We start from the raw sequence: 20,170 nt of genomic DNA, 5'->3' as shown, positions 1-20,170 counted from the left end.
GGACTGTGCTGCATCCCATCAGTGCGTTCAGCATCCCTGGTGTGTTTGCATTACTGGATGGTTGCTGCACACAGTGAGTGTATGGCTCTGAAAGTTGTTCTGACTAAAAGCAATGTCTCATTTGCACTGTATGATACCACTGATGGAAACCATCTCTCTGCCCAGACTGATTTGATGTGTTGCTGGTAGTAGTGTGTTGCAGTGATCAGTCAGCTGTGATCCTGTTTCACCTGTTTCCCATGCCTATCTGTGTATTAATATATGTACTTTTATTAGGGGAATTTTGCATGCAGTTTCTATCCTTATTTACCCTGATATGAGCACAGCCACACCAGTACAACGGTGCCTGTCTGCATAGGTGCATTTGTTAAAACAAACAGCGAGTAAAGCAGCTCATGTCATTGTACAGCTCCAGATCAGCAGAACCTCTAAGCATCTGCTTAATATTAAGCATGTAAACAGTCACATGGAATCTAACAGAGTGAATTCCCAAAGTTGAGAATACACTGGGAGATATTCCAGCAGCAGGAGCTGTGGGTAGTGCACTCCTTCCCCCACCGAGGCTCCAGCAGCTGAAGAGGCATCAGAAACGTGTGCTGGGAGCAGCCAGGAGCCCCTCAATGCCCTAAGTTCTGCCTGTTTCCTGAAGGAGCAGTTGCAAGAAAAAGAAAGGAAATAGACCTGGGACCTTAAAATCATGGTGACATTTGCAACTCGATGTCGTGCATGAAATGTGATCACACAGAGCAGCCTCTTGTCTCTCATTTGTATTTAGATTATAGGAATTAGTGACACAGAAGAGCTTCCGTTCTTTATTCCATTGCTCTGTTTCTCTGACTCAACACCAGGAGGACAAAGCCCTGTCCCCTGGTTGTCAGCCCGTTACTTTCTTGCTACAAAGGAATTAGTTTGGTTGGATTTTGTATAATTTTGATTGATCTTTGTATCCAGAATGACACCATCCAGGTGGAAATGCCGCTCAGGCTGCAATGCAGCGCAGCACGTTGCAGTGGCATGGTGGGAAGACAGCTCTGGTTCTAGTCTCCCAGCCATGTGGGATGGACTCCTGCAAGGAGTTGTTCAGCGTGTGGAGGCGGAGGAGTAGCCAGCACAGTGCTCTCTCCACATTCCTCCCCTCCCAGCCAAACCAGAGCCTGAGTCAGCGAAGCCACAGTCAGGAGAGCGAGCACAGCTCCGTGGCTGTGGCCAGGGCTGGGCAGCACAATGTATGCTTTTAAGCCCTACCTCTGCCCATGGCTTCCTGTCCCCAACAAGCCATTTAACCTCCTTTCACTGCAGTTAGTTATCTCATAAGGGAGGAAAATGATACATTTTAGGGGCTATCAACAGGATTAATTCCACAGTGCATGTAGCATGCATGGAGGGAAGTAGTGGAAAAAACACCCGTGATCTATCTCTCTCAGGTCTTCAAACACAGCTGTGAAAAGCAAATCCACAGCTCTGACCAACAGTCTGAAGATGATCTAGAGTCTGCTGTTTTAAAGGAAAAGATGTACAGATTCCAAACAGGAAAAAAATTAGAAATCACTGCTTTTACAGTGAAAAGATGAATGAATTGCAGAATATATTTCTAAGAATTCAGAAGTAACTGTGTTTGAACTGAATAGGATGACACCAGAATTAAGGCTTCAGCCCATGTTTGAGTGCCTTAATTTCCTTAGAGCTTTATGTGCCAGTGGAGATTTGTGTCCTTAGACCAATATACAGCATCCAGAGCTGGATCCACTCCCCAGTCTCAACTTCAAGAACACCTCCCAGCACAGCCCTCATTCCCTGTCCAGTGACAGAAATGAGGCAGCCCAGCACCATCAGTTGCATCCATGGAGATTTTCTCCCAAGAACAGTACTGGTAATAGGACAAGGTCTGTAGCACCATTCACAAGGAAAGGACTCAGCACAGGGTAACACTGAAACATGAGATCCCACTTGTCTCAGACCTTGTTTGCATTGGCCACAGCTGCTTTCTCAGAAATTTCACTCTGATTTGTAGCTCCATAATTTGACTTTAACACATTTTGAAGCACTGAAAAAGCCCTGGTGCAATGGCTGTCAGCCCTGTCCCAGACTGAACATTGCCAGTAATTCTCATTTTGCTGCAGAGTTCTGGTTTTCTTTCATTCTTGGCTCTATCACAACTTTCTTCATCTGTTCACCCCTCCAACTTTGGACAAGGCAGTGGCCCACAGGCACCAGAAGAGAAGTGCAGGTGCAGGAGGGGAACCTTAGCAGGCTTGAGGACTTGTGAGTGCTGGTGAAAGAGCTGACTTCGTCTTGCATGGCACAGTAGAGCTCCTGGGCTGTCCTGCAGTGCCACCTCCACACCTGCATGGCTCAGTCCCTGCTGAATGTGGACTCTGGCACTTCTGTGTAGCACACCCTAGGCTGTCTCTTGCACTGGTCCCTCTTCACCATCCATGTCCCTAAAAGGGTCCCATTTCTGAGCGAGCCTCTGTACCCATGCCACATCATTTCATAATCCTATTCTACCACAAGACCCATTTTAACAGACTGGAGAGGAGGCCCTCATTTATTTGGGGCTCTGTAGGTCAGTGCTGTGGTTTATTCCAGCCAGAGCTCCATCCCTGCAGTGGGAGGAGTTCCAGAGGTTCAGGCTGAGAGCCTGAATGTGCACTCTGCTGGTGTCAGGGGCTGTGCTGGTGGGGTTGCTTTTGAGGGATGGGGAGGAATAATCAAGCAGGTTTGTACAGCTGTGAAAGCAGGGGGGAACCTAACCTGTGTTTTTTTCCTAATGTTTGAGAACAACTGGGAATCCCAGAGAGGAAATATTTAGCTCTTATTTTTCCTGTTTTTAAGTTCACTCAGCTAATCACTGAGTCCCATTCTTCTCTCCAGGGCACTAGGCAGCCCCCTCTGAGCCTCACAACTCCCTGCCCCCATGCCATGTGGCAAATCCTGCTGCATCTGTTTACAAGTGGGAAAGCAGGTTCATGAAGAGTTTCTCTCACACTTCCTAAAGCAGCCTTTTATCCTGTGGATCTTCAGTTGTTACCTGGATCCTGATATTTGGGAGACAGTGGAGGATGTGAGGACTTGGGCTCAGATGTCTCTGCATGTGATGAGACACAAGGGATTCATGCAGGCTTTGGCCTTGGTGGCTGCCCTGGGATATGCAGCAAGTCAGCATCAACCAGACCCAGGGATACAGTCTGAGCTGGGCAAACTGGATGATCTTTACTCTTAGTCCTTTGAAGATTGCAGTCTTGAGGAGATATTTGAAGTAAATGCTCTCCTGGCTTGATTAGATATTTATTGGTGGTTTCTAAGCATTTTTTCCCATTAGCCCAATAAAGACAGCAGCTTTTACTATGAGATCTGTGACAGGTTCTGCCACAGAAAGCAACCTGGTGAAACCTTTGTGTAACCCCAGTTCATTCTTTTCTCCTCTCCAGGGCATCTGTGACCAGGAGGACTTTTGGGCATAGTGGCATTGCTGTGCACACGTGGTACGCCTGTCCAGCATTAATAAAGTCCATCTGGGCTATGGCCATTAGTCAACATCAGTTCTACCTGGACAGGAAGCAAAGTAAGGTAAGCATGAGAAGTGCCAGTTGTGGTGGTTGAGTCCTTCTCACTCCCCACGGTCCCAGCCACATCAGGTCCAGATGGTGGCTCTTCTTCCCTGCCCTCCCTTTCTGCTCAAGATCCCAAAAAAAAGCAAATTGACTGAAGACATTTTCTAGTCCTGGCCACATTGAGAAAATTTGTATTCAAATTCATGCCTATGGGAGTAAGGATTGAGGAAAAGGTTGTATTGAACTGTGGCCAAATTGAAGAAGCCAAAGTTAGCAAGCAGATGGGGTTCAACATCCCTGTCTGGATGGTTTCCATGTCTGTCATAAAGTTAGGGCAGCTTCCAATAACTGAGTTCAAAGTAGCTTCACAACCTACAACTGTCTCTGGATTCTTCTTGCTGTGCCTTGATTTTTGCTATTGTATTTTCCTAGAAAGGAGGGGTAGGGATATTATTTTAGCAGGGGGGCCAGGAGGCTCAACAGCCTCGCTGTACAAGGAGCTATTGCAAACTGGTGTTGCACAAAGGGCCAGGCAACACACAAAAGAAACCACCTTGAAACCAGAGGAGTATGTGTTCTTCCTCTTAATTCTTTTCATCAGTAATTTTAGGCATACGCAGAGCAGCAGGAGATTGCTTTGATCACTTTGAGATTACTTTGATACAGAGAAAAGACTTCTCAGGCAGACTTCCCTCTCCACGTGATCATGCTGGTGTAAAGCTTCACAGAAAAGACAGAGCCTGTCCTGAGTGGGTACCTGCATTGGTCCTCATCTCTGGTGAAATGGCAGAATGTGCAGGTGATGATCCTCCAAATGCCTGGAACAATCTTAACATCTTGCTGTTGTTGAAATCTCTGTGTGCATTTTCATGCTGGGGGTGTGTCCTTCCTTGCTCTGGCCCTAGCCCTTTATGAGCCAGTTCAGCCCACTAAACTGGCAGAAGAATAATTCTTTTTCCTGTTTTTCTTTAGTGCATTATTTTTTCTGCCAGTTAAATGAATCGAGTTGGCTTTCTGGAGTTATGTGGAGGGCCATGAGTGTGCTGTTAGTCCCACTTGTTCTAAGCCCTTCTGACATTGCTTTCCCCATCATAAGCTCTGTGACTTTATTTTAGAGGGCTTTTGGATGCCTTGGGCATGGTTGCACTCACTTTGGCCATGTCTTGTCTAATGCAAAAATCCAGGTTTCACCATAGTTGTTGTAAGCTGTATTGAATTTAGGGATGTAGCCCTGCCTAAGTGCCAGCTGTAATATGGACAAAATTAAACTCACTGATACCAAGGGAAGCTTTCCTGTCCCCCTTCTCTGCTCAGGACCATGAGGGCAGTGCATAGTCCTCTCTGTCAACTCAGGGATAAATTTCAAGCAAATAGAAATTTACTTTTCTTTACTTTTAGCCAGATGGATTTGCTGATCTAGCTGCAAGGTATTTAGGTCACAAGCAACCAATAAACAAAAGGAGATTCCCTCCTCCTCTCATTGGTAAGAAACTGGGTCTCTGAAACACCCAGGACTTCCCTTCAGTGACTCCTTTTGTTGTTGGCAGATTGTGTTTCAGTTTTATCTCCCCTCTCTCACACTCCCACAGGCAGCACCACCCACCAGCCCTCGTTTGTCAACCTGTCACGTCTGTGACCATGTCAGCATGCTTTGTCACAATAATCCCAGTGGTCATGCTGAGGCTTTGAAGTTAAGGCATACAAACATTTTTGTCCCTTTCTCTTAAGGGAACTGATATTTTCATCTGCTGTCCTCATCTTTGACATGACACTGTCAATATTGATAGATCCATCAATTTTAATTGATCTGTTCAGTTCATCCTGCTGGTCCCTTCAAGGACACAGTGCTCATGTGAGCTTCACTTTGGGAAAATAGTAAATCATACCCTAGAGTGGGGTGATGTGAAAATGTGAAATGTCTTTGGTTCAGCTCTCAGGGGCCTAGACAAACATTTATTGAGTTTCAGGTCGCATGGGTTTGCAGCCCCTTAAATCTCAGGCCCCACTTCAATTGAATCCTCAACTTCAAAGCAAAACTTAGATATTCTTTCCTTTCATGTCCAAACTTGGCATTTCATATCATTTTGACAAAAGAAAGAAAAACAAAAACAAACTTAGAGGAAAAAGCCTGCTGGAGCTCACTGTACAGCTGAGCCTTGCTCCAGTGATGTAGATTAGATGCTGGGAGATGTGACATAGTGATAAAGAAAGCTTGAACTCTGCTCTTCACATAACTGGGCACCAGTTGGATCTGGACCAACAGCTCCACTGGAAAGAAAACCCTTCACTTGATTTTAAAAGGAAATAAAATCCTCTTTTCCTGCATTGTGACCCTTTTGCAAATGAGGTCCCAGCCTCACTCCATGCTGAACTCCTGCCAGCTCCCTGGGAACCCAGCGTCTGCTCCCTGCTGATCTGTCTCTCTCTCCCTGCAATCCAAGCATAGCATGGAGACTGAAAAGATCCCCAGCTTCCCAAGTGAGCTTGTCAGCATGCAGAACTCCTGTCAGCTTCCCTTTTTTTCGGGAGACAGATGCAGCAGGACTTGAAGGCATGTCTTTGACTGCACTGAGTCAATCAAACACTTGGCCTAGAAACCTTGAGAAGTCCCATTTTGTGGGAATTTTCAACACCACATTCCTGCAATGCAAGGCTTTTTGGCTGAATGAACTGGTAGAAAATAGGCTAAGGGTTTCAAAAAATCACCTCCAGCAAAGCCCCATCACTGCAGCAAGAGGGATAAATTCATCCCTAGTGTCCATCTTCTTCCTCGTTTCACTTAAGGATTTTCCTTCACCCTCTGACCCTGTCAGAACAGCACTGGGGATCAGTTTGGCCCTGTGCTTTGAAATGACTCATGAACGAGCCAGTCTTCCTCCATGTAAATGAGACTTGGCAGGTCTGTGCTAAGTGCTTTCAAATTTGTGAGCCTGGAGGGGCTGTGGGGCTGGGGGGAGCACTAATGGGGTGTAACCCAGCTCTGCAGTGCTGTGCTGCAGCACACAGCCTGCACAGGTCAGGGCTGGCTGCTGCTCAGTGGCCTGTGTGAAATGAGCTGTTGCTCTGATTCCTGCTGCTGCTGCTGAGAGCCTGTCCAAGGCACAGACCACCCAATGCTGGCTGGCATTGCTGGAGGCAGCAGGGACTGAGCAGCAAGGAAAGTTAACCCCATTCCTTTCAGGAGATGTTTCATCTGCAGTGTTCAGTGCAGAGCCCCATTAGCACAACTGCAATTGGATCAAAAACCTTCTCCTGTGGTTTCAGCAGGTTTGAATTGTACCCTCTGCAGAGGAAGCTCTCTCTGCCCTGCTGATCCTGTCTACTGGTTTGTTTTTCCTCTCTCCTGGCTCTAGTCTTATATCACTTCTTCGTTTGCCCTGTATAGGGTACACTTCCAGCCACTTCTCCTTGGCCAGGACCACAGCAGCACCCAGCCCCACATTGCCCTCACTCAGCACTTTGGCTGGTGCCCAGTCAGACAGGCAGGGCCAGAGTGTGCCCTAATTTGCATTCTGAAAATGAGTGGAAATAAACTACAGGGCTGCTTGCTGTAACTGTCCAAATAAAACAGGAAAACTGCTGCTTCATGGAGCAGGAGAGATGGATCTGTCCATGCAGACCTGGGGTTTGTGCCTTTCTGAGGCATCCACTGCCAGGACTCAGTATGCTGGGTCAGGCAGACACTAGGTTTGATCATAGCTGTTTCCTGGGGTTATACAAAGTACACATAACCCTACAGATACATAGGGTTATACAGCATATACACACCTGCAGGGGATTTATCAGCAGGATAAGTCAGTTGGAAGGCTTGCTACCTCCAAAGGTCTGGCATTGCAGCAAGACAGCAGTTCATGTTTATGCTCCTTATCAAGACTTCAGGAGAAGGAAATCTCATTAGATAAAAGCAGTGATTTTCTTCTTCACCTGGAACTAACCTTCCATAACTATTTGAAGAAGGTGTTTCACAGGCCTTCTTTCTGACCATTAGAAACATCTAATCCAAGAAGCTAAAGAGTGCTGTCCTTCTCCTGGGGCTGATTTTAGGGAGGAACTGCTGGAAATGAGAAGTGTCTAACTGGTTACAGCATCAGTTGAAGAGGGCCAGTACTGGTTGACTGCTCTGCTCTGATATCTTGTCAGGTAGTTCAGCCTCTGCACTCACAAGGACTGCACTGTTCACTCTTGCAAGCAAGTGATAACACGTGCCCTTTTATTTGGGTTATTGAGGAAATAAGCTTGTGAGGCATTTGGGTTCCTCAGAATGGCAGTGATGGAGCCTATAAATACCCAAGAATATTAAATTATGATAATACTTCTGAGGGTGTTTCAGTGTAAGGCTTTCCCAGTGCTGTCTTCATTTGCAGTCTTAAATTAATCTTAAAAATACAGTGTGCTACAGAGAGACATTTTCCTTCCCTTATTATTTCACTGATATGCAAACAGAGGTGGGATCACTAAGAACTTAACCTTAAGTGTCTTACCCAAAGTACCACAGCACATCAGTAGCAGAACTAAGAAGCTCCGTGGTGAGCACTCAGCCATCAGTTCAGGTTTAGTTCTTGTTGGAATGGTTTCTTGTTCCTGAGGATGTGAAGTAACACTGAAGATTCCATCATAACAAGCATTCCTTGTTGTCCTGTTTCATGTTACTTCCAGTGGGAGCAGATCACACCCTGCTGTGTGGACATCAGTCAGCTTTGATTTGTTAGCAGAGTCATGATGTGCCCATCTCCTGAGCTGTATGGCCAGGGCTGAGTCTCTTCTGGCCTTGAGAATGTGCAACGGTGAATGCTCAAGTGATCTTGAACTGGGGCTTCACCCCCTTTTGGATAAAACTCTGCTTGCAGTTGGAGAGTCTTGGCAAAATGTGGCAACAGCTTTCTGTGTTCTGGGAAGTTAAAATTGCAGATCAGTGGCCCTGCAAGGACAGATTAATTGAAGCTCAGAAGCACAGGGCTTGTAAGATTTGAGCAGTGGGCTGAGATGACTGTTGGAGGTCCATTCCAGCTGAAATATTCTATTCTATTCTGTTCTCTAGGTTTATGTACTGTGCATTATTTACTTTCTTGTAATTACAAATTTCAGCAACCTTGGTGACATTTGGTGGGGAACAATGGCCATGCCCTAATGTGGCCAGTTACAGAGCTGGGCTGGCTGTTGTTTCCTCTAGGGTAATGTTAATGCTTTGAAGAGATCCCTCACAGTAGGGGCATTGCATGCAGTTTGTTAGCCTGGACAATAACCTAAATGTGTTTTCTTGTCAGTATTTTCTTCCAGCTTCTCATGACAGCCCATTTAAGGCATGTCCTCACTGTGTCTTCTTCCAAAACTTATTGATGATTTGTGAAGGCCCCTTCTGGCTTCCTTTAGATGCTAGAGATGGTCTTTAGCCTTTGAGCTTTTCAGCAGGTTATTATGATGGCATTTCAGAAGGTTTATTATTGTATGTGGTAAAACAGTGACTCCATACATCCTTTGTTTAAGAGAGAAAAAATGTGCATGGCAAAGCAGAGAAAAACCCAAACAGGAAGCAATGCCAGAATTGTATCCACTTAAGAATGTAAAAAGTACAGCAGTGAACGCTGTGCCAGATTGCTTCTATTCTTGTAAAATAATCCAAGTTTGCTGTGGAGGCCTGTTTCCTGCCACAGCAAAAGGTTTTTATCTTTCTGTGAGCTTTCAAAAGGCGTTAAATCATTACTGACTCCTGTGTCCACCTCCAGTCCAAGATTCATGCTGCAAGAAGCCTGAGTGAGATTGCAATTGACCTGACTGAAACTGGAACCCTCAAGACCTCAAAGCTGGCCAACATGGGGAGTAAAGGCAAAATTATCAGTGGAAGCAGCGGGAGTCTCCTGTCATCAGGTAGGTGCTTTGTCCTGTAACTGGAGGGAGTGTGGTGGGAGGGCCATGGTAAAGGGGGAGCAGCCAGAAGCTGCACTGCAGAAATGAAAGTCACTTCCCTTTAGCCTTTCTGTCTGTCCAGGTGGCAGTGCATCTCTCAGCACACTGCTCCACAAACAGCACAGGCAGCAGCCTCCCCCTCTCTCTTCACCACCACTCATTTCCTCCTGACTCCAGGATGCATCTCCAGCCTCTCAATTTCCAGCTGAAACTTTCACAATTTCTACCCTAACCATCCCTTGGTATCAACCTTATCTGAAGCAGATGGGTTTGTGAAGGAGTGCCCAGCCAGCAGTGGGGAAGCAATCACCCAGTGCAGCTCACAAGGGAAACTGAGGCTGGGAACTGGTGATGTTTCTCAGCATTGTTGAAACAGGGTGTCTTTTTCAAAGAGTGCACATCTGCTTTGCCTCTCTGTTGCTGGGCTTTGGCTGGTGTCCCAGGCTCCACAGAACTGTTCCCTAGCGCTCTGCCAAACTAGTGCCAAGGTCCTGCAGGTTTCTTGTCGTGGCTTAGAGCACTTTGCTGTGTGAGGAAGATGTCATGTGTGAGAGAAACCCAAGGGAAGGTGATGCAGAGGAGAGCTAGAGCAGGAGGAAAGAGGTACTGGAGAAGGCAGGTGAAGAGGTTGTGACTCTGGTACTTTTCTGTCAGTCAGAACCAGGCAAGCTGTGTGTAAAACAGTGAGAAATGTCACTGCAGGCTTAAAGCAGCAGGTGATATTTAGCAAAGAGCTTGAAGCTGCTTAGGTGATCTCTTCAGGAGGGCAAGGCTTCTGGTATCACCACAATTAACAGTTTCAGACAATTAAATACCTTCTGTTAAGCATCACATCAATTTATCAAAACCAAATGTGTTGAAATGTGTAACAGCAGAAAATAACCTTCTCAGGCTTGGACAAAGGAAGAACCTATCTAAGAATGCAAATGCTTTAAAACTGAGCCCACACTGATGTAGTAATTTAGCTTTGCATCACTATATCCCTCATATCTCTTAAAACCCTGCTTGGAAAATGCTCAGCAAGGGGTTAAAATGTGCAGTGCTTCCAGAGCTGCTTGCTGTGCAATTCCTTGCCTTGCCTGCAAACAGAGTTGCCTTTCTGCTCCTGAGCTCTTCCTGACAAAGTGTACAATCCTCTGTCTGTGCCTCCCATCGCTTGGGGAGTTGCAGTAGCTCAGCAGCTCCCAGATTGGTGTCAGGTTGTTGGAAGTCTTTGTTTATTTGGCATTTTTTCCAGCTCTCCTGCTGGAAAGTAAATAGCATTAAGTACCCCAAGAAAGCTCTTAAGGTCTTTCCAAGATCTCAGCCTCCTGGACACCATTTCTAAGTTTGTGAGAGCTACTTGGTAGTAATCCTGTTTCCATGTTAATACATGGACTTCTTGTGTTCCTGGAAAAAAAAAAAACCACTGGGATCTGCTTTTGCTCTTACACCTGGAGAGAGCAGTAGCCATGTGAAAGCCAGCAAAAAGTCAGGCTCAGTAAAGCTGGTGTAGGTCAGCATCTCTCAGGGTTACGTGTATGGAAATTCCAAATTGGAGCTCATGCTTTTATTTCTAATCTTTCTGTGCTCCCTGCACCTTTCTGGCTGAGCACAGGGTTTGTAGACTCACCAGAATTGCACCAGTGACTAGACCCACCCAGAGTTCAGTGACCAGATGAGTCATTTCTTCAGTCCTGGGGAGGTGGATCTGCCTGCCTGGGTGCCTTCACAGGACTGTGTGAACCTCTGTCTCTGTCAGGGTGCTGCTGGTGGGTCAGTGAGCACAGCTGCCTCTGTGTGCCTTCCTTCAGAGCTGCCAGTTCTGAGTACAGGGCTCTCCCCAAAATGTTGAGGAGAGCTACAGAGTTTGCTGCTACAAGAAGGTATTTAGAGAAAATGTCTGGCACAGGTCAGGTATCAGGGAATTGGAAACCCTGGATTGCTTCCACACTCAGACCTCTCTGCTCCAAGATCCCCCTCCCTCCAGCCTGGCTGGTGGAGGTGGCCCATCCCTGTCCCACTGGATGGGAGGGGGCATTCAGTGTCTGTCCCACTGGGCACAGTCACTGGCTCTGTCCCAGGCTTTGTGTTTCCTCCCATTGTGCCAAAGATTATCGACACACAACCACAACAATGATGGGTTATCTCAGTACAGCCTGCATGCTGGAGAGAATAAGTGCAAATGATTAAGTGGCCACAGCAGACTTCCAGGCTATAAATACCTCAAGTGACTCGAAATCACAAGGTCAGGAATGAATCTCTGTTTGCCCCCACTTCCCTACTATTCTCAGTCCTTTTTTTTTCCCTGAAAATTATTGTAGTCATTTCCTCCCTCCATCTCACTCCTCCTCACTGGGAGGGCTGTCAGAGCCATGAGGAGCTTGCCAAAACTGGCATGTCTCCCCTGGGCTTGCAGCAAGTCTGCAAGGAAAAGTTTGTTGTTGCTTCCAGCTGTCACACTGTCTGGAGAAGATCCTGCTGTGCAGTACAAGGCAGTCACTGCTCCACATCACTTACAGTCTCAAGAGACAGCAGAGGGGAGATGGAATCTTACACACTGGGAAGTGGCTTCCTCTTGATCACAGCACTTCAAGACCAAAGCCTCAGCTCCTTCATTTTTCCCACACCCTTGATCTCAGGCTCTCCAGTGCAGATTTGTAATTTTGATGCCCAAATCCATTTCTGATAAACTGACTCTAACTTCTGTCCTCATTTTGGATCTGAAGGGTTCTCCCTAGGACAGTGGGCTGCTGTGATTTAGCTCAGGGATCTTCTGCTCAGGGTCTGTGGGCCATCCTTGGGGAGAGATTTGCCTGTGAGTGAAATCTCTGCTTTTGCACAGGCAGGAACCAAATCAAAGCCAGCAGAACAAAACCAGGTTGGTTCTATGATGAATTTTTCCTTCGGAGTCTGTGCTGTAAGTGCTCTGCAGATCTCCAAGCTAGTGAGGAGCCCTGTATTCTCTGGGTTATGGTTGTGTGAGAGACAACTGCTCACCTGAAAATTTAAAAAGGTTTATTAAACCTTAACAAAAATACAACAAAGGGCTACATAAGGAAAAAGCTGCAGCGCTGGGAACTGCCCCTCATGCATACCACACAGCCAGTTCATCTTCAAGATGGATGCTCAGTCTTTTATATTCCTGGGGGGTTGCCTCAGCCAGCCCTGGCCCCTCCCAAAGTCTGTCAGTCAGCTCTCTGCCATTTATCACTGGAGGCTGCTTTCTTGTAACTGGATTGGAGGTCAGGTGTTGCCATGCCTCACCCCCTAAGCACCAAGCTTTTCCATTCCCACCTGCCCCAAGTAAGGGACACATGTGCAGCCTTCTTTGTACCTGTCCCAGGCAGCCCAGGCTGTCTGATGGCAACAATACAGGGGGAAAAGGGAGCCATGGGGAGAGCAGAGGACATCTAAACTACAATAACATAACTATACATCACTAAAGCTTTTATTAATATTCACACAACAGTTGTCTTTTAATTGCAAGAGCAAATCATCTCATTATCCATCTACAACAGTTGGACTGAACTCCACACTACCTTCCATCTCTGTGGGCAGAGGAGGCACCCCAGAGGAGCATCTCTGCTTTAGCTCCACAGGCACATTAGAGGAGCCTCCAACCCCTGAGCCCCATTCCTTTAGCAGCAGTGGGGATTTCTGTGCAGGGGCTGTTTATGTTTGCAAACACCACAGCAGAGTCCAGGCAGGCAGTTCCCAGCGCTGCCGCTGCATCTGGCGGGGCTGTGTCCCAGCTGGAGTGAATCCAGCAGATACACAGCACCCACCAGGAGTGAGGGAGTGAGTGAGTGCCGGGCTGGTGAAGGAGAGAGCCCACAGGAGATCTGAGCTCATCCTCTGTGGAGCAGCTCTAGCTGAGCTCCCGTGGTGTCACCACATTTCTCTTCACAGAGAAAAGCAAGGCACAGTTTTTCCCAGGAATATTTCTGGGTTTCACATTCTCTGAACGTCAGAGAAAGAAAAACAATTCTTATCATTTGCTGTGCCTGTGTTTGTGCCAAAGTAGAATGCAATATGGAGGTTGTTTACCCAGAGTGATGGTGTTTTGTTTCCTTGGCCTATCAGGGCCAAATGTGTGTGTGTGTGTGTCTGTGTGTCGGGAGTGTCGGCTGACAGGCATGAGAGGAGTGCAGTGGAGTGGCAGATTCAGTTTAGATGTAATATAGTATAGAATAATACAGCATAATAAAGTAATTAATTAGCCTTCTGATAAGTTGGAGTCCTCCTCATCATTTCTCCCTGCCACAGGGGTCATCCTGTTTCAATACCACGCCGCAGAGGAAATCCATGTGTTGGGCAGAGAGCAGAGATAGGGGCTGTCTGGGGCTGCTGCTGGCTGTGCACTGACACCCTGGGGCTGTGAGTCAGCCCAGGCTCCGGCACAGAATGAGTGTGGGGGAAACTTCCCTCCCTGCTCAGGGGACCTTCTACAGGGACCTGAGCCAAATGCCAGCAAGCTGGAGCCAGCAGCCGGATGTAGTGTGAGGGTTTGCCATATTTAGATGTGTTTTTAGAATGAGACAGAGAAGAGATGCCTGGGTGTTTTTGCCTTGCTGCTGCTGCTCAGCTGCCTTGTTGCATCTCCTCTCCTCTCCCCTCAGCGTTGGTGTCACCAAGACTTGGCTCCCTCTGCTCTTCAGCATCCCATCTGTCCTCTCTACTTGTTTTCATCCTTCTCATTCATCCCTTTTCCAAGCTGACTTCACTCTGCTACAATATATGGAGGAAATACAACCAATGAGTCACTGGTAGGATTCTTCTCTCCAAAGTGGTGTCTGCTCTCACCCCTTTGGCAGGCTTTAAAGCAAAGCTTGTCTTGGACCCCAGCAGACCTGTACCTGAATAACAATTCACCAGATCCTTCAGGGGTGTGACCCATGTGCTGCATGTCCCCTTCAACATCCCCAGGACTGTCCTGACCTCACCAGTATGGAAGTGAGCAGAACCCAGCCTGTTAGCATTGGTGAAATTCAGCCATGAATTCTGCTGGAGAAGGAGTTGGACAGGGAGGACCATGTTCCCCCTGCATTTCTCAGCTCATGTTCTCGTGAATGTCAGTGGATGAAGAAATCACTCAGAGGGGCCATTTGGTTATCTGAAGATGAGTGCTGCTTCCACAAATTAGTAGGGCATTAAGTGGACATTTAGGTTAGGTCACCAAGGCCTGTGTCCCATCCTGTATGCTGAGAAAGGGCACATATCCCCCTACATACCACATAAAACCAGCCCCCAGTTCAGCAGCTCCCTGCTGGCCATCAGGAGAAGGCCCTGCGCCTGCTGCCTGGTGTATTTTCAAAACCCTTTTTGTTTTAGGGACATCAGATGGTTCTGCAGAAGTGTGTGTGCAGTTTGGTAAATCCTTGCACTGCAAATGGGAAGGAGGCTGAAAAATAATTTTCACAAAAAGGCACAAATGCCATATAGGAAAATCATATATTTCAGCAACATTTCTCCCATTTACTTAGGAATTAACCCTAATTGTGGGAGATAAAGCACCTGAGAAAGCCTCCCAGTCAACCATTTCTGTTGTAGTAGGAGCCTCTTAGGCTGATCTCTCAGGACTGATTTTTCTCTGTTGCTGATCCCCTTTGGAAGGCGCTGGGCAGCCATGACTCAGTGACCATATCTAACAAGGCTGATTTAAGGTAGTAGCTGCTTGATTGGTTTGATTTGTGCTGGTCTTTGTTTATTTCTTGGTTGTTTTTACGGTATTTTGATTTGTCATGACATTTTTGGGTCAATTGCCACTGGGTTTAGTAGTGGATCTCTGATCACAGCCTTATTCAAGGTAGGATTGATACATATTTATAAATAAAATGCCTCTAATGGAAGCCATAGGCACCCAGTAATACAAAGCATTGTTCTCTGCTCATTTACAGTCATCTCATGCAGTGGTGGTTCTCTTGACTGATCAAGTTACCAGTTCCTTTTTACCCATGAGAACAAGCAGAGAATCCAGCCAATAAAAATCTAATAATACACTGCAAAATAATTCAGCTTTTAAATAAAAATTCAAAACCAACATTAGTGCCAGTGAGTGAAAGACTTTGGTTTCAGCAGTAATCCTGTTGCTTCACTCAGAATGTGACTGTGTGCTTCCAGGTCCCCTCCAGTTCCTTTGTTTTGTGGGAGCAGTGAAAAAGATGGCAAAATGGGCACTCAGTGGACAAGATGTGCACCAATTGTGTCAGGGTTGGGACCAGCATGGTTCTCACATGGAAAACACAGCTGGAGCAGATGCTGTGAACTGTCTGGGGTTGATTTGGGTCCCTACCAGCTCAGCCAGAAGCCTTTTGTTTCCTTCTTGTGGGCACACCCCAAATCAGCACAGGGGGCTGGCCAGATGCTTGTAAATGTTTCTGTGTAGCTGCTGTGGCAACCCACACAGCACAAAGGAATAGCTTTTAAAAATAAATCTGAGCCTGCTGTGGAGGTATGGAGCAGACAGAGGAAGGAAAGGGGAACAGCAGTTGAAAGGAAAACATAGGTCCTTCAAGTTGTCAGAAAAGAAAAAAAGAAAAAGGTTCAAAACATCTGCTGGAATCGTGAGCAGCTTTTTACCAGGACTCTGCAGTTTGTTGACAAGTCCATGAAGAAATTCAGCAGCTCACTTTTGCTAGTAACTGCTCACCAGGGTTACTGTTAAGAATTACTGAGTGCTGGAGAGGAGTTTCCCTGCCAGTGCAAACACAGGGCTCCTCTAGAAGGTCCCATCAAGTTCTTCCAGCACAGAGGTGTCTGCAGAGTTGAGTTTTGTTGCTTTATGAGGGCAAACACAAATAAAACAGTGATGACTACAGCAATTACACAGATGTCTTACTGTGAGGTTCTCCTCCTTTGTCTGATGATGCTCAGTCTCTACCACCACCCCCACTTCAGGGTAGCCCAGTAAAAGGTGTAAGTAGGGTGTTTCATTGAGTAAATGCCACTATCTTCCTTCATGAAAACTGCAGAAAATAGTGGTGGAAAAGATCTGTGAGATTCCCTGCTCCCCCTGAGCCAATGCAGAAATGTTTTGTGGCAATTTTTGCCTCAATCCCCTTTCAATTTAGCTTTAATGGTCTGCTGGAATAGTAGCAATGAAAGATGAAGCTGAAAGCACAAATTTCACTGTTTTGCTGCCAAAATAAAGAATTGTTCCCAGATTCCTTCCAAAGCTCTGTGAAATAACAGCTTTTTCAACCTCCTTGGGCTGAGTGTTTTCACTGAGTGCTTGGAGGCCCCTCTAACCCTCATCTGATGACAGGTGCACAGAAAATTTCATGTAGCATCCTGTTGTATCTGACTGCTGCAGATAATAAAGGTCTGCTTGCTCTGTGCCATTGCTCAGGAGGGGCAGGGAAAAGGTCACTGCTGGAAAAAAAAGTCTTTCTGTTGATACACCAGCAGCAAAAGGAGGGATAAGGAGAATATCCATCCTTTATTGTGTGAGGGGGAAACATAGGGACAAAGGATGAGGTTGCTTCATCAAGAAGTTCCCCTGAAGAGCTGAAATTACAAATGTTGTCATGACATCTGAGCAACAGAGTCTGACTTAATGCCCAGACCTACTTCAGTGGGAGTTGCTGGTAATTGCCACTTGAAAAGCCAAGCCATTTGGACATGCAGTTAAGTATCTCGACCTGCATCTTCACAAGAAACAGCTACTACCCCAGAAGGAGCTATGGTTGGGGTTTTTTGGTGTGTTTTACAGGAATCTTCCTAGGTAATTTTGTTCCATTACAGTTTTTCATAGAACAGGCCTTGTAAGTGGATTGAATTACATGTTTGCTACTGGGATAATTGCAGTTCTTAAGAAGGAGGCTGTATTGTCAAATGGTTTCTCCTAGATTTAATTTCCAAAAAATGCATCTCCAGGGTTTTGTAAACTGTACTTTGCCACTGGGAGCTTTCATGGGAATTGTATGTGGGTTTCCTCTAAGATCTTAAGATGAATCATTTTACTGCTTTTATTTTTCCAGATAATGGTTACAAATGTCTTTATGTGCTCCACTGTTGAATCTCTGACTGTTAGCTTAAACATTAAGGATTTGCTGTAAACAGAAGTGCCTGGGTAACACCTGCTTCATGTCACAGTCCCATTTCTTGTTGGAAGGGCTGTGTCCAGGCTGTGGTAAAATTACAGGCGCTCCAGATGTGCGTTCTGCTGTCAGCTGGCCTAGTGAAATCATTGTTTATTGACAGGTTCCCAAGAGTCAGACAGCTCTCAGTCTGCCAAGAAAGACATGCTGGCTGCACTGAAGTCCAGGCAAGAGGCTTTGGAGGAGACCCTGCGCCAGCGCTTGGAGGAGCTGAAGAAACTGTGCCTGCGGGAAGCGGTGAGTGCTGGACACTTTATAACCTGGAACATTTCTTGCTTTGTTATAGCTCCTTGTTTGGAGCTGGGGTGGGGCCAGGAGATGAGGATCCTTCCACAGTCACCTCTTACAAAATCCCTTGTACAATGGCCTCAGGGAGATCCAGCTGTTTCAACCCCAGCTTGGAAAGTCCAGGGCTTTTTTCCCCACGTCAGCTGGGTGTCACAGACAGCTTTTATGGAAAATCCTTTCCTTAAGATTTTTCCTCCTGAGAAGCTGAGAGGCCTCAGGAACAAAATGTAAACAATGATTATCTGCTGCAGCAGGTGGATCTGTGATTAGTCTTATAGAGTTGTTTCTAATTAATGGCCAATCACAGTCAGATGGCTCGAACTCTCTGTCCAAGACAGAAGCTTTTGTTATCATTCTTTGCCTCACTATTCTTAGCTAGCCTTCTGATGAAACCTTTTCTTCTATTCTTTTAGTATAGATTTAATGTAATATATATCATAAAATAATAAATCAAACCTTCTGAAACATGGAGTCAGATCCTCATCTCTTCCTCATCCTGAGACCCCTGTGAACATGGTCACAGCTGGGTACCCTGTTGGCTTGGGGCAAGGAGGGTGCTCAGCATCCGTGTCTTCTCTTTGAAATTGTGAATAAATTGCATTCAGCCAGGCTTCTTATTAACTTGGATAAGAATATCCTGCTATTTAAATGCCATAGGAAGGCTGTTCTATGTGCTGGTCATCACATCTCAGAGACTTTTTACTCCATTTGCAAAAATAGCCCCGAGGCTGGCACACTTTCTTCTTGGAGCAGGCCCAACTTTACATACTTTTCTTCTCCAAGCATGCTGTGCCATACAGCACACAAGGTCTTATCTGCTCCCTGTAGATTGCCTTCATCCAGTCAGCTCTGGAACTCCTGGAAAGGAATGCCAGTGTGGAGGCAGACCTTGCAAAGAGGAAACACTGTGGTCATCCCAGGTCATGGAGGACAGCTCAGGAACTCATAACCTCCCCACTCCCTTGCCAGCTCATTTTGGAGTGCATAGGAGGCCATTTAGTGATCAGTTTAATGTTTGGGGAAATCACAGCTCTGCTGCAGCTGTGTGTGGAGATTTAGCAATGTACTCAGGTCATTCAGCAATCCTCCCTTGTTTACCAGGCCTGTGTATCTGATTTTAATAACAAATTGTGACATGTAACACAACAGGAAGCTGGCTGCAGACAGTGGCACAGAGATCTTCCAGTTCTTGCTTAATATTTGATGTGTATCTGCCTTTTGACAAAAATGGGAGAAATGGGTCACTGATTCAGGTCTCATTGCACTTTGTTTCAATTAATGCATAGTTTTAATGCCAAAAAGAACAAGTTGGGGAAAATACCTCTCAACAAAGAAGATCAGCAGAAATCTCTGCTGCCCCTGTTCCCATTCTTTACTCCATGGGAGCAATCCTTTCCCACCTGAGAAGTCCTGGTTGATTTCAGCAAACAACTTGTGCTGTGAGAAAGGTCATGGGATCAGATCCAATCTCTAAGTCCATTGAGCTGAGATCATCCACAGGAAAAAAATCACAGCTCTTCAGGGGCTGACTGTCAAGGTCTGGAGGCTCAGCTTGGCCCAGAGGAATTTACTACCCTGAGCTAACCCTGCCTGACTGCTGATGAGTAATCCCTGCAGCAGCACCGGATGCAGGGGAAGATGTGCCTGTGCCGCAGCTGCAGGAGCTCCCAGCCCAGTGCCTTCCTTTTAACCCCAGCCCTGGTTTTGGTGCAGCCTCAGGCACTTCAGGAGCAGCAGCATGCAGGCAAAAGCTCCCACTGGGGCAGGGAGCTGGGGATGAGGAGCATTTACTCCTTAATGTGCTGTGGCAATGCTGGCCAGAGCCCATCTGTCAGCACATTAAGAGCTGGTAGAAAGTGTTGGTGCTTTCCAAAGGTGATTTGAGAGAGGCAGTTAATGGACACTTGGAATCTGACCCCATCTTGCAACCCTTCAGCTCATCCATCAGCAGCTGCTAGTTGAAAGCTTCCTCTCTGGCTGCCCTTCTTCCTTTCTGCTCTGGCATGGAAATGGCCAAAACAGAGGAAGAGGGTGGCAAACCAGGGGATAAAAAAGAGTTAAAAGTGAGGGCATAATTAAGAAAGCATGGCCAGAACCATTCATAATTCTGGCATCAGGTTACTTGGGGCCATCACTACTCCAGTTATTTATTAATTTAGATTACATTTCACGATCGTGCTTTTGAATACTTTTTAGCTTGTGGAGGCAGCATGGTAGCCCACATTCATTTTGTTTTGCTCTGATCTTTACAGATTTTACAGAAGATTAACTCTTTACCCGCTGCCCTGCTTCATATCACATTAGGAGTTATAAAGAAAATATCCCTGTTGCCCTTAGGCTACA

At 46.3% G+C, this 20,170-nt stretch overlaps 1 protein-coding gene across 11 annotated transcripts in view; it reads left to right on the top strand.

Annotated features, from left to right (window-relative positions):
- Positions 1 to 20,170, top strand: part of FRMD4A (FERM domain containing 4A) — a 378,230-nt gene that overhangs the window by 338,496 nt on the left and 19,564 nt on the right. For all 11 annotated transcript variants that reach the window (XM_014268639.3, XM_014268636.3, XM_014268637.3 and 8 more), the window contains 3 exons: positions 3,432 to 3,570; positions 9,278 to 9,419; positions 17,643 to 17,776. In XM_014268639.3, the coding sequence (XP_014124114.2) occupies positions 3,432 to 3,570; positions 9,278 to 9,419; positions 17,643 to 17,776 (415 nt within the window). The remainder of the gene's footprint in view (positions 1 to 3,431; positions 3,571 to 9,277; positions 9,420 to 17,642; positions 17,777 to 20,170) is intronic.

Source organism: Zonotrichia albicollis, chromosome 4 (genome assembly GCF_047830755.1).
Source record: "Zonotrichia albicollis isolate bZonAlb1 chromosome 4, bZonAlb1.hap1, whole genome shotgun sequence".
In the NCBI taxonomy this organism is placed as follows: Eukaryota; Metazoa; Chordata; class Aves; order Passeriformes; family Passerellidae; genus Zonotrichia; species Zonotrichia albicollis.
This window is presented reverse-complemented; position numbering and strand designations above follow the sequence as displayed.